Source organism: Mustela nigripes, chromosome 13 (assembly GCF_022355385.1).
Source record: "Mustela nigripes isolate SB6536 chromosome 13, MUSNIG.SB6536, whole genome shotgun sequence".
NCBI lineage: Eukaryota > Metazoa > Chordata > Mammalia > Carnivora > Mustelidae > Mustela > Mustela nigripes.
The window spans coordinates 102,850,604-102,869,896 of record NC_081569.1 but is presented as its reverse complement, the minus strand read 5'-3'; the positions used below and the strand labels follow the sequence as shown (position 1 = coordinate 102,869,896).

The 19,293-nt window shown below is 43.6% G+C and overlaps 1 protein-coding gene and 1 long non-coding RNA gene across 2 annotated transcripts in view; one reads left to right on the top strand and one right to left on the bottom strand.

Annotated features, from left to right (window-relative positions):
• Positions 1 to 2,608, bottom strand: part of TMEM260 (transmembrane protein 260) — a 68,217-nt gene extending 65,609 nt beyond the window's left edge. Inside the window, exon 1 of the mRNA XM_059373272.1 lies at positions 2,314 to 2,608. Coding sequence (XP_059229255.1) covers positions 2,314 to 2,473 — 160 coding nt within the window. The 5' untranslated portion in view covers positions 2,474 to 2,608. The remainder of the gene's footprint in view (positions 1 to 2,313) is intronic.
• LOC131999975 (uncharacterized) overlaps positions 209 to 19,293 on the top strand; it is a 98,959-nt gene continuing 79,874 nt past the window's right edge. The window contains exons 1-2 of the long non-coding RNA XR_009399141.1: positions 209 to 2,039; positions 3,207 to 3,326. This is a non-coding gene — a long non-coding RNA (uncharacterized LOC131999975). The remainder of the gene's footprint in view (positions 2,040 to 3,206; positions 3,327 to 19,293) is intronic.

The following is a 19,293-nucleotide window of genomic DNA, read 5'->3' as shown; positions in this document are numbered from 1 at the left end:
CTGTGGGTTAAGCTGCTGCCTTCGGCTCAGGTCATGATCTCAGGGTCCTGGGATCGAGTCCCACATCGGGCTCTCTGCTCAGCAGGGAGCCTGTTTCCTCCTCTCTCTCTCTGCCTGCCTCTATGCCTACTTGTGATCTCTCTCTGTCAAATAAATAAATAAAATCTTAAAAAAAAAAAAGAAGAAAAATACATACTTTATATTGGTTTTGAGATGTGTTCTGTTTATTGATAAAAAAAACCCACAACATTCAAGGAGGACAGTACCTTCAACATATAAACAAGATTATCAAAGATACCATTACACAAATTTTACTGGCAATCCTTGGAAAAGTTTATCATTCCTAACAAAGAACATCAAAATTTTAGATGTAACCACTATTTAGTATCAAACTAAACAAATCAAAATACCTAGAGAGTCTGGTTAACTTAATGTAAATAAGTAACTTTATTCTACTGGGAAAAAATAACAGTATTAATAAAGACACCAATCATAGATTTAAAATAACACTATATATGGGATGACAGATTTAACAAAGAACTTAGAAGAGAGGTTAAGAGAGTGTATGTTCTAAAGTCAATCTTCTGGAGTTCTTTCCTCGACTGCCCCTGCTTGCTAGCTGTGTGATTCTGGACGCAGCTTAGCCTCAGTTTTGGATGGAAGATACTGATAGTACCTACCTCACAGAAGGTTAAGAACTGGATTAAAACAACAATACATGTAAAGCACCTGGAATTGTGCCTGGCCTATAGTAAGTGCTCAGTAAGTGTTAATTATTTTTATTAATCTCACCCAAAACTTCAGGCTGGAAGAACCATGGTAAGCAACTGTCAATGTTTTCTTCCTTCCTTCCTCCCTTTTTCTTTCTTTCCCTCAAGGTACAGAACTACTCAATCTTTAAGTAATGCTCTCCATTGTCAGAACTCTCAAAACTATAGGTATTTCTATTATTTAATGTAAGCCTTGGAAGCATAGTAACTCCATTCCCAACTATACTAATGAAACACATTTCCTATTTGTTCAGTAGGATTTGAAAGAAAGAATAATGGCAATGATTTATAAAAGGAACATCAAGAAACCTCAGTTAGAAGTTAGCCCGGGGAAGATGGCCCCCAGTGACCCCCAACTCCTGGAGTTCTAGCTATATAATCCTCTCCCCATGAGCGTGGGCTGGATTGACCAACGAACTGCCCAGAATAAGACCGGGCAGGGGTCTATCAATCACGTCCACGACTCGGCTCAGGAAATGACAGACGAGTGAGATGAAGGTGCCATCTCTTTCTCTTCACAACAGTCGGCTTCCCGAGGGACCCACGTGGCAAAGAATGGGATTGAGGTGAGAAGCTGGAATCCTCCCCCAAAATGAGCCCTGGGAAGACCGCATGGCTACAACCCTGTCCTGAGGAAGGGCACCCACTAACCGCGCCGAGATTCCTGATGCACAGGAAAGGTGACATAACAAACATCTGCTGTTTTAAGCCACTAACTCTGGGGTCATCTTGTTACGAAGCAAGACATAACTAGTACACTCCATTCTTTCAATCTATAGATTCCCCTCGAGAAGGTACAGCACTACTGGCAGTATCGGACGGGCACTTAACCTGCCAGCAAGACAAAACCAAAAACGAACCCCGGCTCTCGCTCCTCATCCCAAACGTGTACCGATCCTGTAACAAATAGGTAACAACTGCTGATGTGATCTCAGTGGTCCGCACTTTTCTTTTTAACAGAAGCAGCTTGCTTTAAGCCACAACTGGCTTCCACTCTTTTAAGGGTTCTCCCTCAAACACTCGGCGTGGCCCGTTCCTTTCCAACATGCAGGTTTCCGCTAAAATACCGCGTTGGGAGGCCTTTCCCGACTGGCCCTTCTGGAGGAGGCGCTCGGCCCCGCGCCCCCGTCGATCCCACCTTCCCTCCGACGGTGCGTCGCTTGTTTGGTCAGTAGTGTGTGGACCGTCTCTACCCGCCCTACAACACTCCCCGCGATACTCGGTCCCCACCACTGTGACCCCTTCTGTCTGGAACGCAATCAGGACTCAGTAAGTGACGTCGGTGGGCTAAAAGGGAGTGGAAAGCAAAAACTCGGGTCCCGAAAAAGGACCTGGCCAGGTGCAGAGGTCGCTAAGTCCCACCAGGCGAAACCAGCCAGTCCCGTCTTCAAAGTCGGAGAACTACAGACACCAGTTCCGGGAATGGAAAACAGAAGGTGGTCCTGGCACGCAGAACCCGGCCAGGAGCGCGGGCGGGCGGAGCGGGGGGCGCGAGCTGACCCACCAGGGAGAGGGGCGGGAGGGCGGCCCTGAGATACTTTACCCGAGTCTCCCCCCGGCACCGAGGGGGGCAGCGTGAGGGTGAACACGGCGGCCACGGCGGCGAACACGGCCAAGCCGCCGCGGAGGCCCCCAGAGCGCCGCGGCCCCACCCGGGCTGCCCGCCCCCGGGCCGGGCCCCTGACGTCGCCATGGAGACCCATGGGCCCCTGAGGCCCGGGGAAGGAGGCCGCGACGGGCCCAAGGACTCGAGCAGCCCCGGGCTTCCCCAGCGACAGGCAAGCGCACCCCGCGTGGCGGCTTCCGGGTCGGACGTCGGCTCCCTCCCCGGACCGCACCTTCCTCCGCCGGGCGCGGGGAGAGGGCACGGCCCGCCCGGCACGAACCGGCTGGGGGTTCCTGAGTAGCGCGCCACGCGGTGGGACGCATGGGGTTCTAATGTATTTTACAGTCGCCCACCATGAGCAAGAGCCTTCTTTTAAGAAAGGAAGCCCGGGCCCGGAGATGCCGATGTACGGCCTCCCCCCTCCATCTCACACTGACTTGGTCGGGTCTGCCAGAGACAGAGCGGGGTCGCAAACCGGGGTGCGCCGGGCCCGCCTCTGCCCCCTCTGGTGTGGGGTGGAACTACACGAGGGGGTGCTGCGGTCCGGAGCCCGAGCCCGCACAGCGCCAGAGCCGCGCAAAGCGAGCGCACGGTGGGCGCGAAGCAGGCCGGTATGTCGCACCCATCGCCTGTTCACTACCCTTCATGACGATCCCTGTGCGAATTATTAAATCGCAGAGTTGCTTCCAGAGAGATGAAAGTATGCTCGTTGGTCTATTTTTTCCCTTATGCCACGAGGAAAACTCAACGGATGAGTTGAGAAACTTGAGTGTCTGGGTCAATGCTAGTAATTCATATCCTGTTAAGTTGTCTCCTGCTTTAATGAACAGGGCTGTTGCGGTGGAGCCTTGACACAGCATGACAAGTGAAACGGAGACACTGTACTCTGTACAGAGCTACGAGGCGTCAAAGAATGGGGACTGTCGGACAACCGCATAGCACGGCTCTTAGTAAGATTTTTAAGCTTACGTTTTCCATTATTATAGTAATTACTCTGAAGTGGGAGGGGAAGAGGGCATCCTCTGCGGAATGCTTCTCCAAATACACCGAAGATTAGTGACAATCTGGAGCATGTCGCAAGGACTCTGATTGGGAACACAATGTCTCAACTGTAGAGTGACATACACCTACAGAGATAGGTGGTTGTGCCCCCAAGGCCCTTGTCTTTCTCAAGTACTTAACATAATACTTTCTCGGCCATACTGGGGGTTCCTGGAGGTCAGGGGCCGTGTGGTAGGCAGCTTTTAAATTAGCGCCCAGTGATCCCCGGACTGCGAGTATTGATTGCTGTATGTGACCCTCTCCCTGTGTGGGGGCCAGAGTGCTCAGGAGCATAAGGCATGAGTGACCGTCGTCACTTTGCAGATTAGGGTTCTAAAAACCTGACTTCCATCGTGCTAACACAGGCTGCTTTCTATTTCTTTCCTGAAAGAGCATGCCAGTGATTCATGCTGAGCCAAGCATGTCCATTTCATCTTTTGCTCCTGAGCTTTATGAAAAGATACATTTTTATCATGGCAAATTATTTTTGAAAGGGCATAATTCTTTGCCCACGTATGGGTAGGAGAGATCAGTGTCGGAAGTAGGAATTTGGGAGTTCTCCTGTAGGGATGGGTAGGATGAATAAGTTCACCCAGGCACAGTGTATCAAGAACAAGGTTCATGGGGCGCCTGGGTGGCTCAGTGGGTTAAAGCCGCTGCCTTCGGCTCAGGTCATGATCTCAGGGTCCTGGGATCGAGCCCCGCATCAGGCTCTCTGCTCAAGCAGGGAGCCTGCTTCCCTCTCTCTCTCTCTGCCTGCCTCTCCATCTACTTGTGATTTCTCTCTGTAAAATAAATAAATAAAATCTTTAAAAAAAAAAAAAAAAAGAACAAGGTTCAGGTCAAGTATTAGCCCCTATCTTCATTTCCAGAATGGCAGGCGTGGAGGAGAGAACAGTGGCAGAGGGTAACATGTCCCAAGAAGCTCGGGAAGAAGAGATGTCGGTGCAGGCTATGTGGTCAGGTGGTCCCAGAGGGGTGAAGGACCTGAAGAGAGCCAGAGTGAGGTTTTGTGGGGCTTGAGTTCATACAATTTGGAGAATCATCGGAGCAAAAGAATACAAAACTGCAGATACAACATTAGGAACAGGCATTGGAAGGAGCCCCTGCTAGTGACAGGCCATGAAACTGAAGTTTAGTTAGCCTCACAGTTGATCTCCTTTGAGGATGATGTTGGGCCAGTTCTTGGTCTGCGCCCGGCTCTCTCTCTCAGGACATGCGCTGATGCTTCCCTCCCACCTGGAGCACCATCTCCTCCAGGCTTCCCTGAGACAATACTGCTTTGGCTCTTTGTACCATTGGCCTCTCTGCCCCGACCTTGCTTCTGTCAGACCTCCAAACACTGGAGTGTGCCAGGGCTCACTTGTAGACTAACTTTTCTTTTTCTGCGTCCTTTCCCAAAATAATTTTACTGAAATTTTAAGTAGCAAATGTAGTCTAATAAATCTCAAAACTACACACTGCCATCCTTTCCTTAAAGCAACTGCTTTAGGAGAAAGCTTTAGCAGCTGCTTTTTTTTTTTTTTTTTAAAGATTTTATTTATCCATTTGACAGAGAGAGATCACAAGTAGGCAGAGAGGCAGGCAGAGAGAGAGAGGAGGAAGCAGGCTCCCTGCTGAGCAGAGAGCCCGATGTGGGACTCGATCCCAGGACCCTGAGATCATGACCTGAGCCAAAGGCAGTGGCTTAACCCACCGAGCCACCCAGGCGCCCTAGCAGCTGCTTTAAAAGAAAATAACTGCACTGCGATTTCCCTATTTATGTATTTAAACAACATTTCAAACCTGGCCAACTTTGCCTGTCTTATTTGCACTGTATGCCATGCCTAAAATGATGACTGGCACAAAATAGTACTTAACAAATGTTGGTGTAATGGATGGATATATGCACAATGAGAGACCGCTGGTGTATCCATTAGGGAATTGCATTTAGCAGCTGGTAACAGAGACTCCCGTTACAGTGTCTTCAACATGCCGGCATTTATTTTCTTATGTGGGTCTGAAAGCAGTTCAGTCCGACATTGATTTGGCAACTCTCTCATGTCCTTAAGGAAGAAACTGAGCTTCTTATTATCTCTCTGCCCCATCCTTCTCAACTTATGTCCTGAAGGTCATCTCTTGACCCCTGATGGATGCTAATGCTCCAGACATTTCATCTGTATTTGAGAAAGAAAGAGAAAGGATGCGAAGCAATGGGAGTGTCCCATCCTTTTAAAGAGGGTTATGGAAATGCCACTGCATAACAATGCTACATCTCATTGGTCACAGTTGGGTAACAGGCCACTCTTAGGGAAAAAGGCAGTTGAGAAATGTACCTTTGAGGCTAGATGGTTTTTCAGGATTCTATTACCAAGGAGGAAGGGGAGAATGGATATCGGAATGCAACTAGCAGGTGCTGCTGTAGTTGGATTTGGTGAGTTGGAAGTATCTGAACCTTGAAAGTTCAGGGGGTAAGTTTCCGTAGAGTTGTAGATATGGAAACCAGGCAGTAGTGGCTAGGAAATGAGGAAATGGAAGTGTGGAGGCGAAGGGAGAGAGAGAAGTGGTATGGGAATTCATAGGGATTGAAGTGTCAAATGAGTTTTTTGTAATTTAAGAGAATATTTGGAGAGAGATGGTAATGAAGTACAGATGTACGGGAGGCTTGAGGGGATGGAACCAAGGAAGAAAGAAGAGGAAGGATGAAAACATTAGAGTTTAGGAGGGAAATTAATGGAACGCATAACAGTCGAACTTGACCCTTGAGGAGACTAATGAAATATATAAGGAACATATACCTATTATACATGCTCTGGTTCATTCCCAGTGGGTTAGAGACAGCTACTGTAATACATACTATAAATTAGGAAAATATGAGTACCACTTAGGATTCAGCCAGAGGAACAAAAGGAGATACATGGGTGCTATGAAATTTATTGCAGGAAATTGTCTCTTGTGTTTGTGGAGGCTGTCTAGGCAAGTATGAAATCTGTAGGGCAGGTCGTCAGGAAGGGCAGGCTGGAAGTCTTGGGCATGGGGTGAGGGGAGGTGACGCTGCAATCCACAGGTGGAATTTCTCATTCATCCAGGAATCCTCAGCTCTGCTCTGAAGGCCTTTCAACTGATTGAATCATGTCTCCCCAGATTATTTAGGATAATCTCCCTGTCATAAAGTCAACTGTCACAGACTTTAATCACAGCTACAAAATACCTTCACAAAAACATCTAGATTGAAAAACTGTTTGATTGAAAAACTGAAGAATGTAGCCAAGCCAAGGTGACTCATCCAAAGAACATCAGAAATAGAATATCAGATTGAGGGAAAGTAAATACATGAATGTGTAGGCCTATGGTATACCAGATTTGACTCTGGGACTCTTGAAAGCAAAACAAAAGGGAAAAAAAGATCATTACCCTCTTAGGTCCCCAAGGAAATCCAAGTCTCCTGGCACCTTTGGCCAGCACCTAGCCTCTGTAGACACCTAAAGGAATGGCTCGATACAGCTGGGCAGACACGGACATTCCAGCTCTCCACTAGGCTTCTACTGATACCCCCTAGCTGTGGGAGCCTGGAGGGTGGGTGGTAGGAGCATCCTATTACTGTTCCCCTGTGGCTTCTGCTGACTCCACAGTGAGGAGGAAGCAGGGCAGAGAGGTGACCTCCTTTTTTGGGGGCTGCTGGTGAAAATCCTGACTCTCCTTTAGGCCCATCTGGTACCATCCTATCATTACTGCTGGGTGGGAGTGGAAGTCTGGGCTCCCCATGTGGTCTCCACTGATACCATGGAGATGAGGGGCCCCACTATGACCCAGCCAGGATGATAGTTCTGGTTCCTTCCTCCGCCTTCTCCAACATCACCCTGGTGGGTATTTGGGGACACTGGAGAGGACGGAAGCTTAGGTCCCTACTGAGACTTTGCTGGGTAGGGGCTGGGGGCCACAGTTTTTTCTTTGCTTTTTGGCTTTAGTAGAGATGTTATTTTATTTATTTATTTATTTGACAGACAGAGATCACAAGTAGGCAGAGAGGCAAGCAGAGAGAGAGAGAGAGAGAGAGAGAGGAGGAAGCAGGTTCCCTGCTGAGCAGAGAGCCTGATGCGGGGCTCGATCCCAGGACCCTGAGACCATGACCTGAGCTGAAGGCAGAGGCTTAACCCACTGAGTCATCAAGGTGCCCGAGTTGTTATTTTCTTAACATATCTGTCTTGACATTTTCCCTGTTCTTTGACCAGAAAGAGCGTGGTTTTTGTTGGGGCTTTTTTGGTCTGTGCCCATCAGCATCTCTGGCTTGTCAGCTTCTCTAGCATTCAATCTATGATCTATGAGGCAAAAAGAAAACCCAGGGAACTAACTAGCATGTTGTTCTTCAACTTCTGATGCTCCTATCTGGTCTGGCTTCTTCTCTCCACCTTTAGTCATCTTATTATTGTCTTACATATAATGTTTACTTGTACTTAGCAAGAGGAATAGAGAAAAGTGTGTCTACTCTACCTTTGTGGAAGCAGGAATCTCTCTCCTTTGTTTTATTCTTTCTGAACATTTGCAGCATCTTCATCGACATTAATGCACTGAAATCTGCTTTAAAAATTGTCATTTAGAAGTCATTATTATAACTAAGCCCCACATAAAATAGTCAGATGTGTCTTAATCTTACTAATACCTGTGAAATTTTAGATTCAGGACTTTAGATTAGAAATCAGATACCTGGAATACCACCCAATAATCCATCTATAATAGGACAGTACAAGAAGACATAAATGTCCCTGTACAGAGCCATAGAAAAATAATTTTAAACACTCAAATGTACTAGTAACCAAAAGAATTTGAAATAAATACCAAACGTCATTTTTGATCTTTCCAATTGTTGAAGATACTTCAAATCTATAGCGTGTTAGTGATGAAGTAATTTGGTATAACATTTTAGAAGGCAGTTTAGCTGCATGTATCAAAGATCTATAAGATATCTATATTATTTGACCTAGAGTTGTCAGTGAAAGTATGAAAATGTGTTCAACTTCATTAGTCATCAGAGAAATGCAAAATAGAGCCCCTGTGGGATACTATACACCTACCAACTTAGCAAAAATAAAAGTCCAACCATGTTTAATGTCAGCAAGTGTGTAGAACAATGGAAATGCTAGCAGGAATGTAAATTGGTACAACCACTTTAAAAAGCACATGTTTTTCGAGGACAGACAAAGATATGTGGAGGCTGGATCCTAGCAATTCTTAGAGAAGCCAGAGACAGTTAAAAAAAAAAAAATGTTCATAGGAGTGTTGTTCATAAGAGCCTCAAATAAGAACAACACCAAACACCCCTCAGTAGTGGAACAGAGGAATAAATCCCGGTATATTTATACAATAACATGCTATGCAACAAAAAGAATTGAACCAACTACAGTTAACCACTTTGGAAAAGTATGGATGCCTCTCATAAAAAATACCAAGCAAAAGAAACAATTGTAAAATAGTAGAGATAGAATAACTTTAAAGTTAAAGTTTCACTAAGCTAAATGGCTTGGAGATGTATCCATAAAGTTTTAAGCTGTAAAGAAAATAAAAATTGTCACCGATGTCAGGAAAATGGTAGTTACCTTGGGGGTTGGTGGGGGGCTGTGATGGGGAGGGGTACCTCTGGGCTTTACTGTGCTGTCTATGTTTCTGTATTTGACCTGGGCAGTGGCTACTTGGGTATTCTCTTTATAATTATCCTTTAAATTATTTATAAATGTTTTACACTCTCTCCTATCTATATGTGATACATCTCACCATGAAAAAACAGGAAGGAAGGGAGATTGTGGCTCAGTTGTCTAGCAGACAGTTTTGTAATGAATGCTAAGCAGAATATTACCCTGAGTAGGCATGTGATAACTCATGATTGTCCCTGCATCTTTTTAGTTTGGTGTAATATAAGAGATTATAGGGAAATGTTTTATAGTTAAAAAAAAATAGATTTCAGCATGAAAGTAAATTTCCTTTCAGAATGCCTTCTGGTGATCTACTGCAATGGCATACTAAACTCACTCCTGAGACCAACTTACTTTTGAACATAAATTTCTCTAGACCGTTGGCAAAAACAAATACTTGGTTTTATAGTGTGATGTCTATCAGCAGTCTTCAAAGTTTTGATGAACCAGTTTCTTTAAACAAAACTCTAAGATAATGCATTAAAAAAGGAATTCTATCTAAAGGCACAAAAGCAACAATTAGACAAGGAACCCTAACGACTCTCAAAATTAGAAGTGAAGAGGAAGATCGTAGTGATGAACCCCATGCTCATGCTGTCTGTCTGTCTACCCTCCTCATTCATCAGGAGAAAATGTCTTAAAACTGATAAATCAACAGGTAGCCTTGGAGGCCTATTATTGGGGGAGTAGTTGTCATGGGAAGGACCCAAACCAGAAAAGGCTGAAAGTGGTTGACTCTGAAAAAGGAGACTAGTGGAAGGAAAGAAGCAGGATGGAGAGCACTGCTTTCATTATAAGTTGTCATGTACTATTATACATTTTGCTGTGTGCATTGTATTACTATTTGATAAAGAATAAGAAAACATTGTAAGGGAACAAATAAGAATGAAAAAAGGCCAAAACCACAGCTGCCTTGAGTTGCAGCTTATATGTGTGTAAAGAGCCTGAAATATAGGAGACCTATACATGTCTGCCCTCGGGCTGTTCCTGTTCAAATGACATTTTGAAAATTTTCTCATTTACTCATTCTGCTTTGATTTGCAAATATAATTGTAACCATATTAGAGAAATTACTTGTTTATGAAGTTATTTTGAAAATCCTTGTTCCAGTGATTTGCTTTTGTGTTAAAAACGACCCTAGGGACACCTAGGTGGCTCAGTCCATTTAGCCTCTGACTCTTGGTTTCTGCTCAGGTCATGATCTCAGGGTCATCGATCGAAACCCCTTCTCCCCTCTGGCCTCAACATGTGGTAGGGAGTCTGCTTGAGATCCTCTCCCTCTCCCCCATTCACATGTACAAGCACTCTCTCTCTCTCAAATAAATAAATCTTTTTTAAAAAAAAAAAAAAAGCAAAGAAGGGGTGCCTGGGTGGCTCAGTCATTAAGCATCTGAGATCTGAGCATTTGGCTCAGGTCAGGATCCCAGAGTCCTGGGATCAAGCCCCATATCGGTCTCCCCGCTCAGTGTGAAGCCTGTTCTCCCTCTCCCACTCCCCTGCTGTGTTCGCTCTCTCACGGTGTCTGTCTCTGTCAAATAAATAAATAAAATCTTTTATTGTTGGTGTAGAGAAATGCAACTGATTTCTGTGCATTGATTTTATATCCTGACACTTTACTGAATTCCTGTACAAGTTCTAGCAGTTTTGGAGTGGAGTCTTTTGGGTTTTCCACATATAGTATCATATCATCTGCGAAGAGTGATAATTTGACTTCTTCTTTGCTGATTTGGATGCCTTTAATTTCCTTTTGTTGTCTGATTGCTGAGGCTAGGACCTCTAGTACTATGTTGAATAGCAGTGGTGATAATGGACATCCCTGCCGTGTTCCTGACCTTAGTGAAATAAAATCTTTTAAAAGAAATAAAAAGTAAAGCAAAAACAAAACTACCCTAAAACTTAGTGGCATATAACAAAGCCATTTATTATGTTTCACAATCTCATGAGTGAGAAACGTAGACAGGGCTCAGCTCTAAGTTTCTCCTGTTCTGTGTGGTGTGACTGGGGTCACTTGGTGGCATTCAGCAGGTCGATGGTCCGCAAGGTCCAAGCTGCCTTCGTTACATGTCTGATGCCTGGGTGGGGATGGCTGGAATACTGGGCTCAGCTGAAACTCTTGCTTTGAGTGGCCACATAGGGCTTCTCCAGCATCGCGTTCTCGAGATACTTGACCTTATTGCTGCTCAAGTTCCCTAAAGAATTATGAGAGGCAAGGGTGGAAGCTGCGGGTGTATTTGTTTTATTCTGTTTAGTTTAATGTCTTGGCTTTAGAAGACCAAGAATGTTGCTTTTGCTGTATTCCATTGGTCAGACAAGTTACTAAGACAAGCTCAGATTCAAGGAAAGGGAAGTTAGGCTCTACCTATAAAGGAGAATGGGGGGTGCCTGGGTGGCTCAATGGGTTAAAACCTCTGCCTTCAGCTCAGGTCATGATCCTAGGGTCCTGGGATCGAGCCTGGCATCAGGCTCTCTGCTTGGCAGGGATCCTGCTTCCCACCCCCACTGCCTGCCTCTCTGTCTACTTATGATCTTTGCCTGTCAAATAAATAAATAAAATCTTTAAAAAAGAGAGAGAATAGGAAAGAAATTATAGCCATCTTTAATATTCCCTCCAATAAGACCCTTGATACAAAAATTAAGAAGATAGATGGGGCAAATATTCTTTTGTTCTTCTGCCTGACCAAAGAAAATGCATTTGATACAGGATGGCTGGAAAAGTCAAACCATTAACACAATTCGCATTTAAGAAAAATATCTGGCCCACACACAGAAAAGTCTCATAACAGATATTATGGTACTAAAATCCAATGGACTTCTACCTGAATAATATGACTAGAGTTGTTTAAATCTTTGTTCTAATTCAGAGTCAAATAATGAAGTTTTTTACATTTAGATGTAAAAGATTTACGTAAAGATGATATTAAAATGCACCTATCAGATTGAATATGGATATTGAATACTAAAACTGTGGATTTATCCCAGTGCCTGTCATAGTACCTACATAATAAGTACTCAAATAGTATTCGATGATTGGCAGTAGAAATGTCATAGAGAGGATATCTAACTTTACCAATTATTTTCAGAAGAGATTATATCTAAACCACCCACTCTAAGGAAGATCCTTCCCTAACCCAGACTTAAGAAGATATAAATTAAATGACAAAACAAATTTAAGAGACGTATAACTACATAGCTAATTTAGAAAGAAATTATAGCACATATGTGACATTAAACATTTTCATAATAGTTCAGGGAGCAGCTTGTGAGAGGCAAGGTTGGCTCTAGTAGTTATCCTTGTGAATAGACCCGGCTCTAGTAGTTATCCTTGTGAATTTCAACAAGTTTATCAACTTTTATGGTTCTCAGATTTAAAAATGAGAATGACAAATAAAATAATAAATAAAAAAAATGAGAATGACAATAGTGCCATCCTCATAAGTTTGGCCTGAATAATAAATAAAGTAATAGAAAGAACAAAACCTGGCTCATTGTGAGCCACAATAAATATTTGCTATCATTACTATTGTCTAACATTTGGAAGAAATACTCAAGGATGTGATTTTAAAATAGGGCAAGTAAAACTTATACTTTTCTACTTCCATTTCAAAGTTAATATATAAGAAATGAAAATATGTGAAAGAAACAAAGCATTCGTTTGTAGCCTAGATGTGATCTGGGAAGATCCTTGCCCCCTGGGAATTCTGTCTAACTTGGATAAGCACCAAATTCCATGGTCAGTGGAAGTCCAAACCCCTTCCTAATATTTCAGGGTGGAAAATCTTGCCACCGTGTTCTCCTCTGCCTCTAGCTCTTCTGTCATGCTGCATCAGCCTAAACTCACCCTTTCTCCAGTTTCCATGGAAATCCACTTGTGCCAAATGAGTTGGTTCTAGTAGAATGGAAAGAAGTATTTCACCAACAGCCATCACCTCAGCTTCCTACTTGCTTTCCTCCTCATCTTCCTCTCTCCCAAGATGCCTCTGCAAACTCCAAGTTCTTCCCCCTTTTTCTGTACAACATGTCAGGTTACCCAAACTAGCATACCCAAAGTCATCAGAGGCATTTAGTTAGTACAGTAAAGGAGCGTCCATGTGACAGGGTTTGTAAACTCTGAATCACAGGAATAATAATCTAGCATCTGGCTCTCAGCTTAGTATATTTTCTTATTTCTGGGTTCCAGCACTGAGGCTTTCAACATCTAAAGAAAAGTTATGGAAGTATAGATTTGAAACATGTTGATGAATTCAACATAGTTGATAAGATGAATCAAATATTTTCAATTATATGCATACAAGTCATGATTCCATGTGCAGAGCACAGGGTAGGTTGTGAAGGAGGAGGCTAGATAAGTTAGAGGTGGGGGATGGGAGCTATGTCATGTGGAGATGGTAACCCAAGTGGAATGCAGAGGAATTTTAATGTACACCATAAGGGCACGTTGACTTTATTTCAATAAATCAAACTTAATTTATTTTGAGTCTCTATCCCACTTGGTTGTCAGTCCTTATTGAGGTTCCTTTCCACTTTATCCAGGTCATATGAGAGTTTTGAGGCTTATACAGCCACGACACTCTGGGCTTAGTCTGTATGGTGGCCTCTACTGGTGTGCCCATTGTCCAAGGCCATATTCTTCCTTGAAGGCAGATGTCATCAACACCAGTGCCAAGTTGGGTCTGCAGAAATATTCCCCTTGGATACCAAAGAGATCTCTCTGTGTGTATGTAGCCTCATCCTTGTTCCCTTTACCTGACTATCTGCATTCTCCATCAGTGCTTAGTCTCAAGTGTTGCTAATAAGTGAACCTGGGTCTCTACCTGCTTGGAAACCTTCAAGAATCTGATCTGTTTTCTCTGGTAATCTCTCTCATTCCTCTAGTTTGGCTATTTCTGGGTCTTAAATCCTTAGCTCTTCTGCCCTTCCTGTCCCTCTCTGGGACAAGCCAACACTCATAAGCCCAAACGTCACAAGTGAAATCTGAACCTGGAGTTGTCTTCTTCCTGGTAACCTCTCTTTTTAGTTCTCCAACACAGAGCCAAGTGAACACAGAGATCTAACTTCTTTTCTGGGATGGAGAAGGAAAAAGTATCTAGAGCAGCCAAAACAAAACGCAGGCTGGTGTTGTATTTTATCTGCTCACACATGTAATTCTAAGACCTCTTTCCTAAAACTCTTAAGAAATTGTCAAAGGGCTTTATGATTTATGCTATAGAGAGTTCACTCTGGCTACAGAATGGAGAAGACAGACAAGTAAGACTAGAGGCAGGGAAAGTGGTTATCAGTAACCAAACTAGTAATCTAGGTGAGAGCTAACTTTGGTCCTAAGGAGTAATGGTAGTGGAGACAGGGAAAAATATAATCAAACACATTATAGTACTTATATTTTAATAACGTGCTTTCAGGATGCCTGTGTGACTCAGGTCATGATCCCAGAGCCCTTGGATCAAGTCCCATATCAGCTCCTTGCTTGTGCATTGGCGCTCTCTCTCTCTTTCTCCCTCTCTGACAAGTAAATAAAATCTTTGTAAAAAAAAAATAAAATGCTTTTTCAGGCAATACTTAGATTTACCAACACTTTTTTGATATTATTCCTTCTTTCATTATGACATTTCCTTCTGGGTTCATCTTTTTTTTTTTTTTATAATGTATCTTTTAGTAATTTTTGAATCTCTGTGGATCTAGCTTATCTTTTTTGTTTCACCCTGATTTTGAATGATTTAGCTGGGTATTGAATTTTAGATTTATCATTTTCCCCTCAGTACTTTTATTACTCTATATTTTTTCCCTTGTCATCTATTGCCAAGAAATCCATTGAAGTAATTGTCATTCTTTCACCTGTTTTGCCTTTTTTTTCCCTTGGCAAGTTTTAGGATTTTGTTTTCTTCACCGTTATTATTTTTAAATTTTTAAATTTTAAATTTTTCTATGTAGACATAGAACTTTCTACATAGAGCTTTCATATTCTCCTTGGTACTCCCTTTTTCTTTAGGTTTTGAAAAATTATTAGCAATTATATTTTCTTTCTTTTTTTTTTTTTTAAAGCTTTTATTTATTAATTTGACAGAGAGAAATCACAAGTAGATGGAGAGGCAGCCAGAGAGAGAGAGAGATAGGGAAGCAGGCTCCCTGCTGAGCAGAGAGCCCGATGCGGGACTCGATCCCAGGACCCTGAGATCATGACCTGAGCCGAAGGCAGAGGCTTAACCCACTGAGCCACCCAGGTGCCCAGCAATTATATTTTCAAAGATTGCCTCTTTATTATAAAATCTTTCCTTTTCTTCTGGAACTCCAATTGGATTTTTCTTTGTTTCTACATCTATTTTATATTCTCCATTTCATATCTCTCGGAGCTACATTTTGAGAGATTTACTCAATTCCTTCTTCCAACTTACTAAATATTTCTTCAGTTATACTAACAAGCTCATCTAATGAATTTTTAATAGTACATATAATCAACTATATTTTTCACTTCATGATTTCTAATTCTTATTCTTTATTGTCCTATTCCTTTTTTGTAATTATAAGATTTTTTCCTCATAGCTTCCAGTTCTTGTTTTATGCTTGCTATTTTTTTCTTAATGTCCTGAGACTTGCTCTATTGTTTATGTCCTTGGATATGGATTCTACCACTTCTAGGATCTGTTGCCTCTATTAGACCCTCATTGACCTTGAGATGATTGTTTGCATGCATATTCTATTGTGAGTTTCTCTTCATATATATCTAAGACCATATCATACTTGCTTCCCCTTTAACATGAAAGTATCCACAGCTTTGAATTAGGTCTTAATAGCTCAGCTTGGGGTTCTACCATAAGTGACACTGGTGACAGGTCTTTAGTTCTGATCTTATTTTGTGACTCATCACTCATCCCTAACAGTTTGTTCATTTTCTTCTCTTCCTTTCTCTCTCCTTCCCTCCCTTCTTTCTTTCCTTTTTTCCTTACTTTTTATAATGGAAATTTTATTATTTTTTTAAAGATTGACTTATTTATTTGAGAGAGAGAGCACGAGTGAGAGGGGCAGCAGGAGAGGGATGGAGAAAATCTCAAGCAGACATGGGGCTCAACCCCATGACCCTAGATCAAGACCCAAGCGAAAACCAAAAGTAAGACAACTAACCTCAGCGGCATACAACAATAAGGGTTTATATTTGCCCATGGGGGAGTCCGCATGGTGACTGCTGATCTTGGCTGAATTTGCTCGCAGGTCTGAGGACCCGCTGACTCCTAACTGGTCTCGGACGGCCTTGGCCGGGAGGACCCATGTGACATAAGTCCCTTCTGTGGGTCTCCCACCTTCCATCGGGCTGGCACAGTCATGTCCTTCTCATAGTAATGGTAGAAGAGCAGAGAAACCACGTGGGGTTAAAGACACGAGGTCAGGAAGGAAGGCCTTATAAAAGGAAGCTCTTAGGAGGTGGCTGAGTCCTGGGGGCAGTGGGTAAGTAGACAAAGCGGGAAGATGGCATCTGGGATTAAAAACTAATGCAGAGTCTGGCTGAAGTTGACCTATAAGATAAAGGAATAGTCACAGTGTACAGAGCAAGAGCCCAGATCCTGGATTTTCTTTAAATGTTTATTCAACTCTTACCGTATTCTAGGCACTTCAACAAGTCTATTACATAAATTATACAGCAGTGGCTGAGACTGTGGATTTTGAGCTTCCCTGCCCGGGTTTGAGACTGCCCTCCACCAGCGAAATGTACTAATGCACATACAATGCTTACAGCCCTGCCTGCTCCATAACAAACACTCAAAAAAGGTTAGCTGTGAAACCTGATCTCCTTTTATGTTCCCAGCAACCTGTGAGCTTGAAGCCATTCGTATTCCCATTTTACAGGTGAGGAAAGGGGGTTATGGAGAGATTTGGTAACTTGCCTACGTCACACAACCAGTAAGTGGTGGAACAAGTGTTCAGACCCCCATATTTCATCGCAGGGCTCCCACTTTAACCACAGTGGGAAACCATCTTGTATGTACCCCTTGATTGGACACTGAATCCTTGAGTTCATATTTGGAGTGCCTTTGTCTTGGTCTAGGGTTGGCCCTGGAGCTTGGGTGTATGGATGTGTGGGGAGTGGGGGTGGGGGCGAGAGAGGGGCTGGGTTCATCCTGATAGGTGACCTCACCCATGGGGATCAGTCAGCTGCGGGGGACAGGAACCCAAGCAGTAAGGGCAGTGTGGGGCTCCCAGGGGAAGAGGGAACAGAGGACACCGAAGGAGCAGAGATGTGTTTAATAAGGCCACAGATGCAAAGCAGTATGTCATGAAATCCCAGAGCAGGCAGCAGGTTTTTTACGGAGACCAGGTGAGACTGAGAAACACCTTTTCAAGCAGGGTAAGAAAAGAGGCGGGTTAAAGAAAGGCCAGATGTGGCCAGCGTCCTAATGAACCATTTCTTAAACTGATGGATCATCAGAAACATGTGACAGAACTTTTAAAAAAGTGTGGATTCCTGAACCCACCCCCAAAGATTCTAAGTAGCAATTCCAGATAGAGCCAGGATAGCCGCATGTTTCAGAGCTCCCCAGATGACCCCGTTGATCAGCGTGCTCTGGGGCTCCCTGATGGAAAGTTACAGCTCCTCATTTGACTGATAGAGAAGCAGACACCTGGAAGGTTAAGGGTCTCGCCTGAGCCACCCAGCTGGTTGAAGGCAGAACCAGAACTTGGCTTTATAGTCCAGTGCTCTTCCACAATATTCTATTCCTGCCATGATGCTGCAAGGGTAAAATGCTTTAGGAGGAAACACTCTCAAATAATAGTGTATGTGTATTGGTCTGAGATTATCAGCTGGTGTTTGTCATCATAGACTGCAACTATAATTATGCACAATGGATTGTATTTTTTTTTTTTTTAAGATTTTTATTTATTTATTTATTTGACAGAGAGAGATCAGAAGTAGGCAGAGAGGCAGGCAGAGAGAGAGGGGAGGAAGCAGGCTCCCTGCCAAGCAGAGAGCCCAATGCGGGACTCGATCCCAGGACCCTGAGATCATGACCCGAGCCGAAGGCAAAGGCTTAACCCACTGAGCCACCCAGGTGCCCCACAATGGATTGTATTTAACCGTCTCTTTCTACAATTCTTAGTTGTGTGGGTCTGTCCCCACGTGGCATGAGAGAAGCTCAGAAGCAGGAACCCCCGTGGTTTTGGTTTTGGTTTTTCGCCTTTACATCTCCAACTTCTCCCATGGCACATTGAATAAACTGCAGTTAAGGAATCAAAGTGGCTTTTAAAAGCCAACATATTATGGCATGATCGGTGGTGCAAACGCCATGTTGTGGTAGGAAAATATTTATTTTTGTGCCACTCTCAGAATTCTCTTTCTCTTTTCAAGTCTGGCAAACCTTCATTGCTTTGAAATGACAGCTTGTTCAGTAAGTAAGAGAAATCCAAGAAGGAAGAACAGATGACTTCCTTCTGAAAGGCAGTTTGGGTAAATGTGATCCAGGAACCGCGCGCCAATGAGCTGATCGGTTACACACTCAGCTTGCCCCATTCTCTGCCTGAGGCCGCAGGGCCGATTTTCACTTTGGGGTTAGAAGTATACCGCACTAAGCCTTGTTCCCATAGCACCTCTCCTTTAGAAAAAAGAAAAATGAGGTCTAGGAAGTTGGAGCAAACTCCCGCGATCGCACAACTGAAGAATTTGGAGAAAGGGCACAGGCTCTTCCCATACACAGGATTGTGCCGCTGCCCAAGTAAGAAGTTGGTGGCTGGGTTTCTGCGTTTTTTTTTTTTTTTTCTGATCAAAGATTGTCTGCAAGTCATACAAACACGGAGGATGAAGGAATTTCAAGAGAGCAAGGGAAGAGTCAGGGTCGGCTTGGAGGCTTTGGTGTCACACGCAGAATCTCCATGAATGTGCTTACAAGCCTGTGGAGTATCCAAAAGGGGCCACCTGGGGCTTTTAGTCCTGATAGAATCTTGGGGTCCGCAGCAGGACAGAGGGTGTTCATTTACCACAGGAAGCTGACTCTGGGAGGGACTGGCTGCCCTGGGTTTCCAGGACTGACGGCCCAGGAACCACATCAGAGGAAAGATGGCTCCTGGACGTCCATATGGATGGGGCTCTGGTTGGAAGCTGGAGAGGCGCTCATTGCATGACTTGGCTTAAAGTTGTACTTACATAGCAAGGTCACTGTTTTTATTTAGATTCCACTTTTATTTGGTGTGTCTTTGAAAGGGGCTAGGTGGACGTTACTGTGCACAGGGG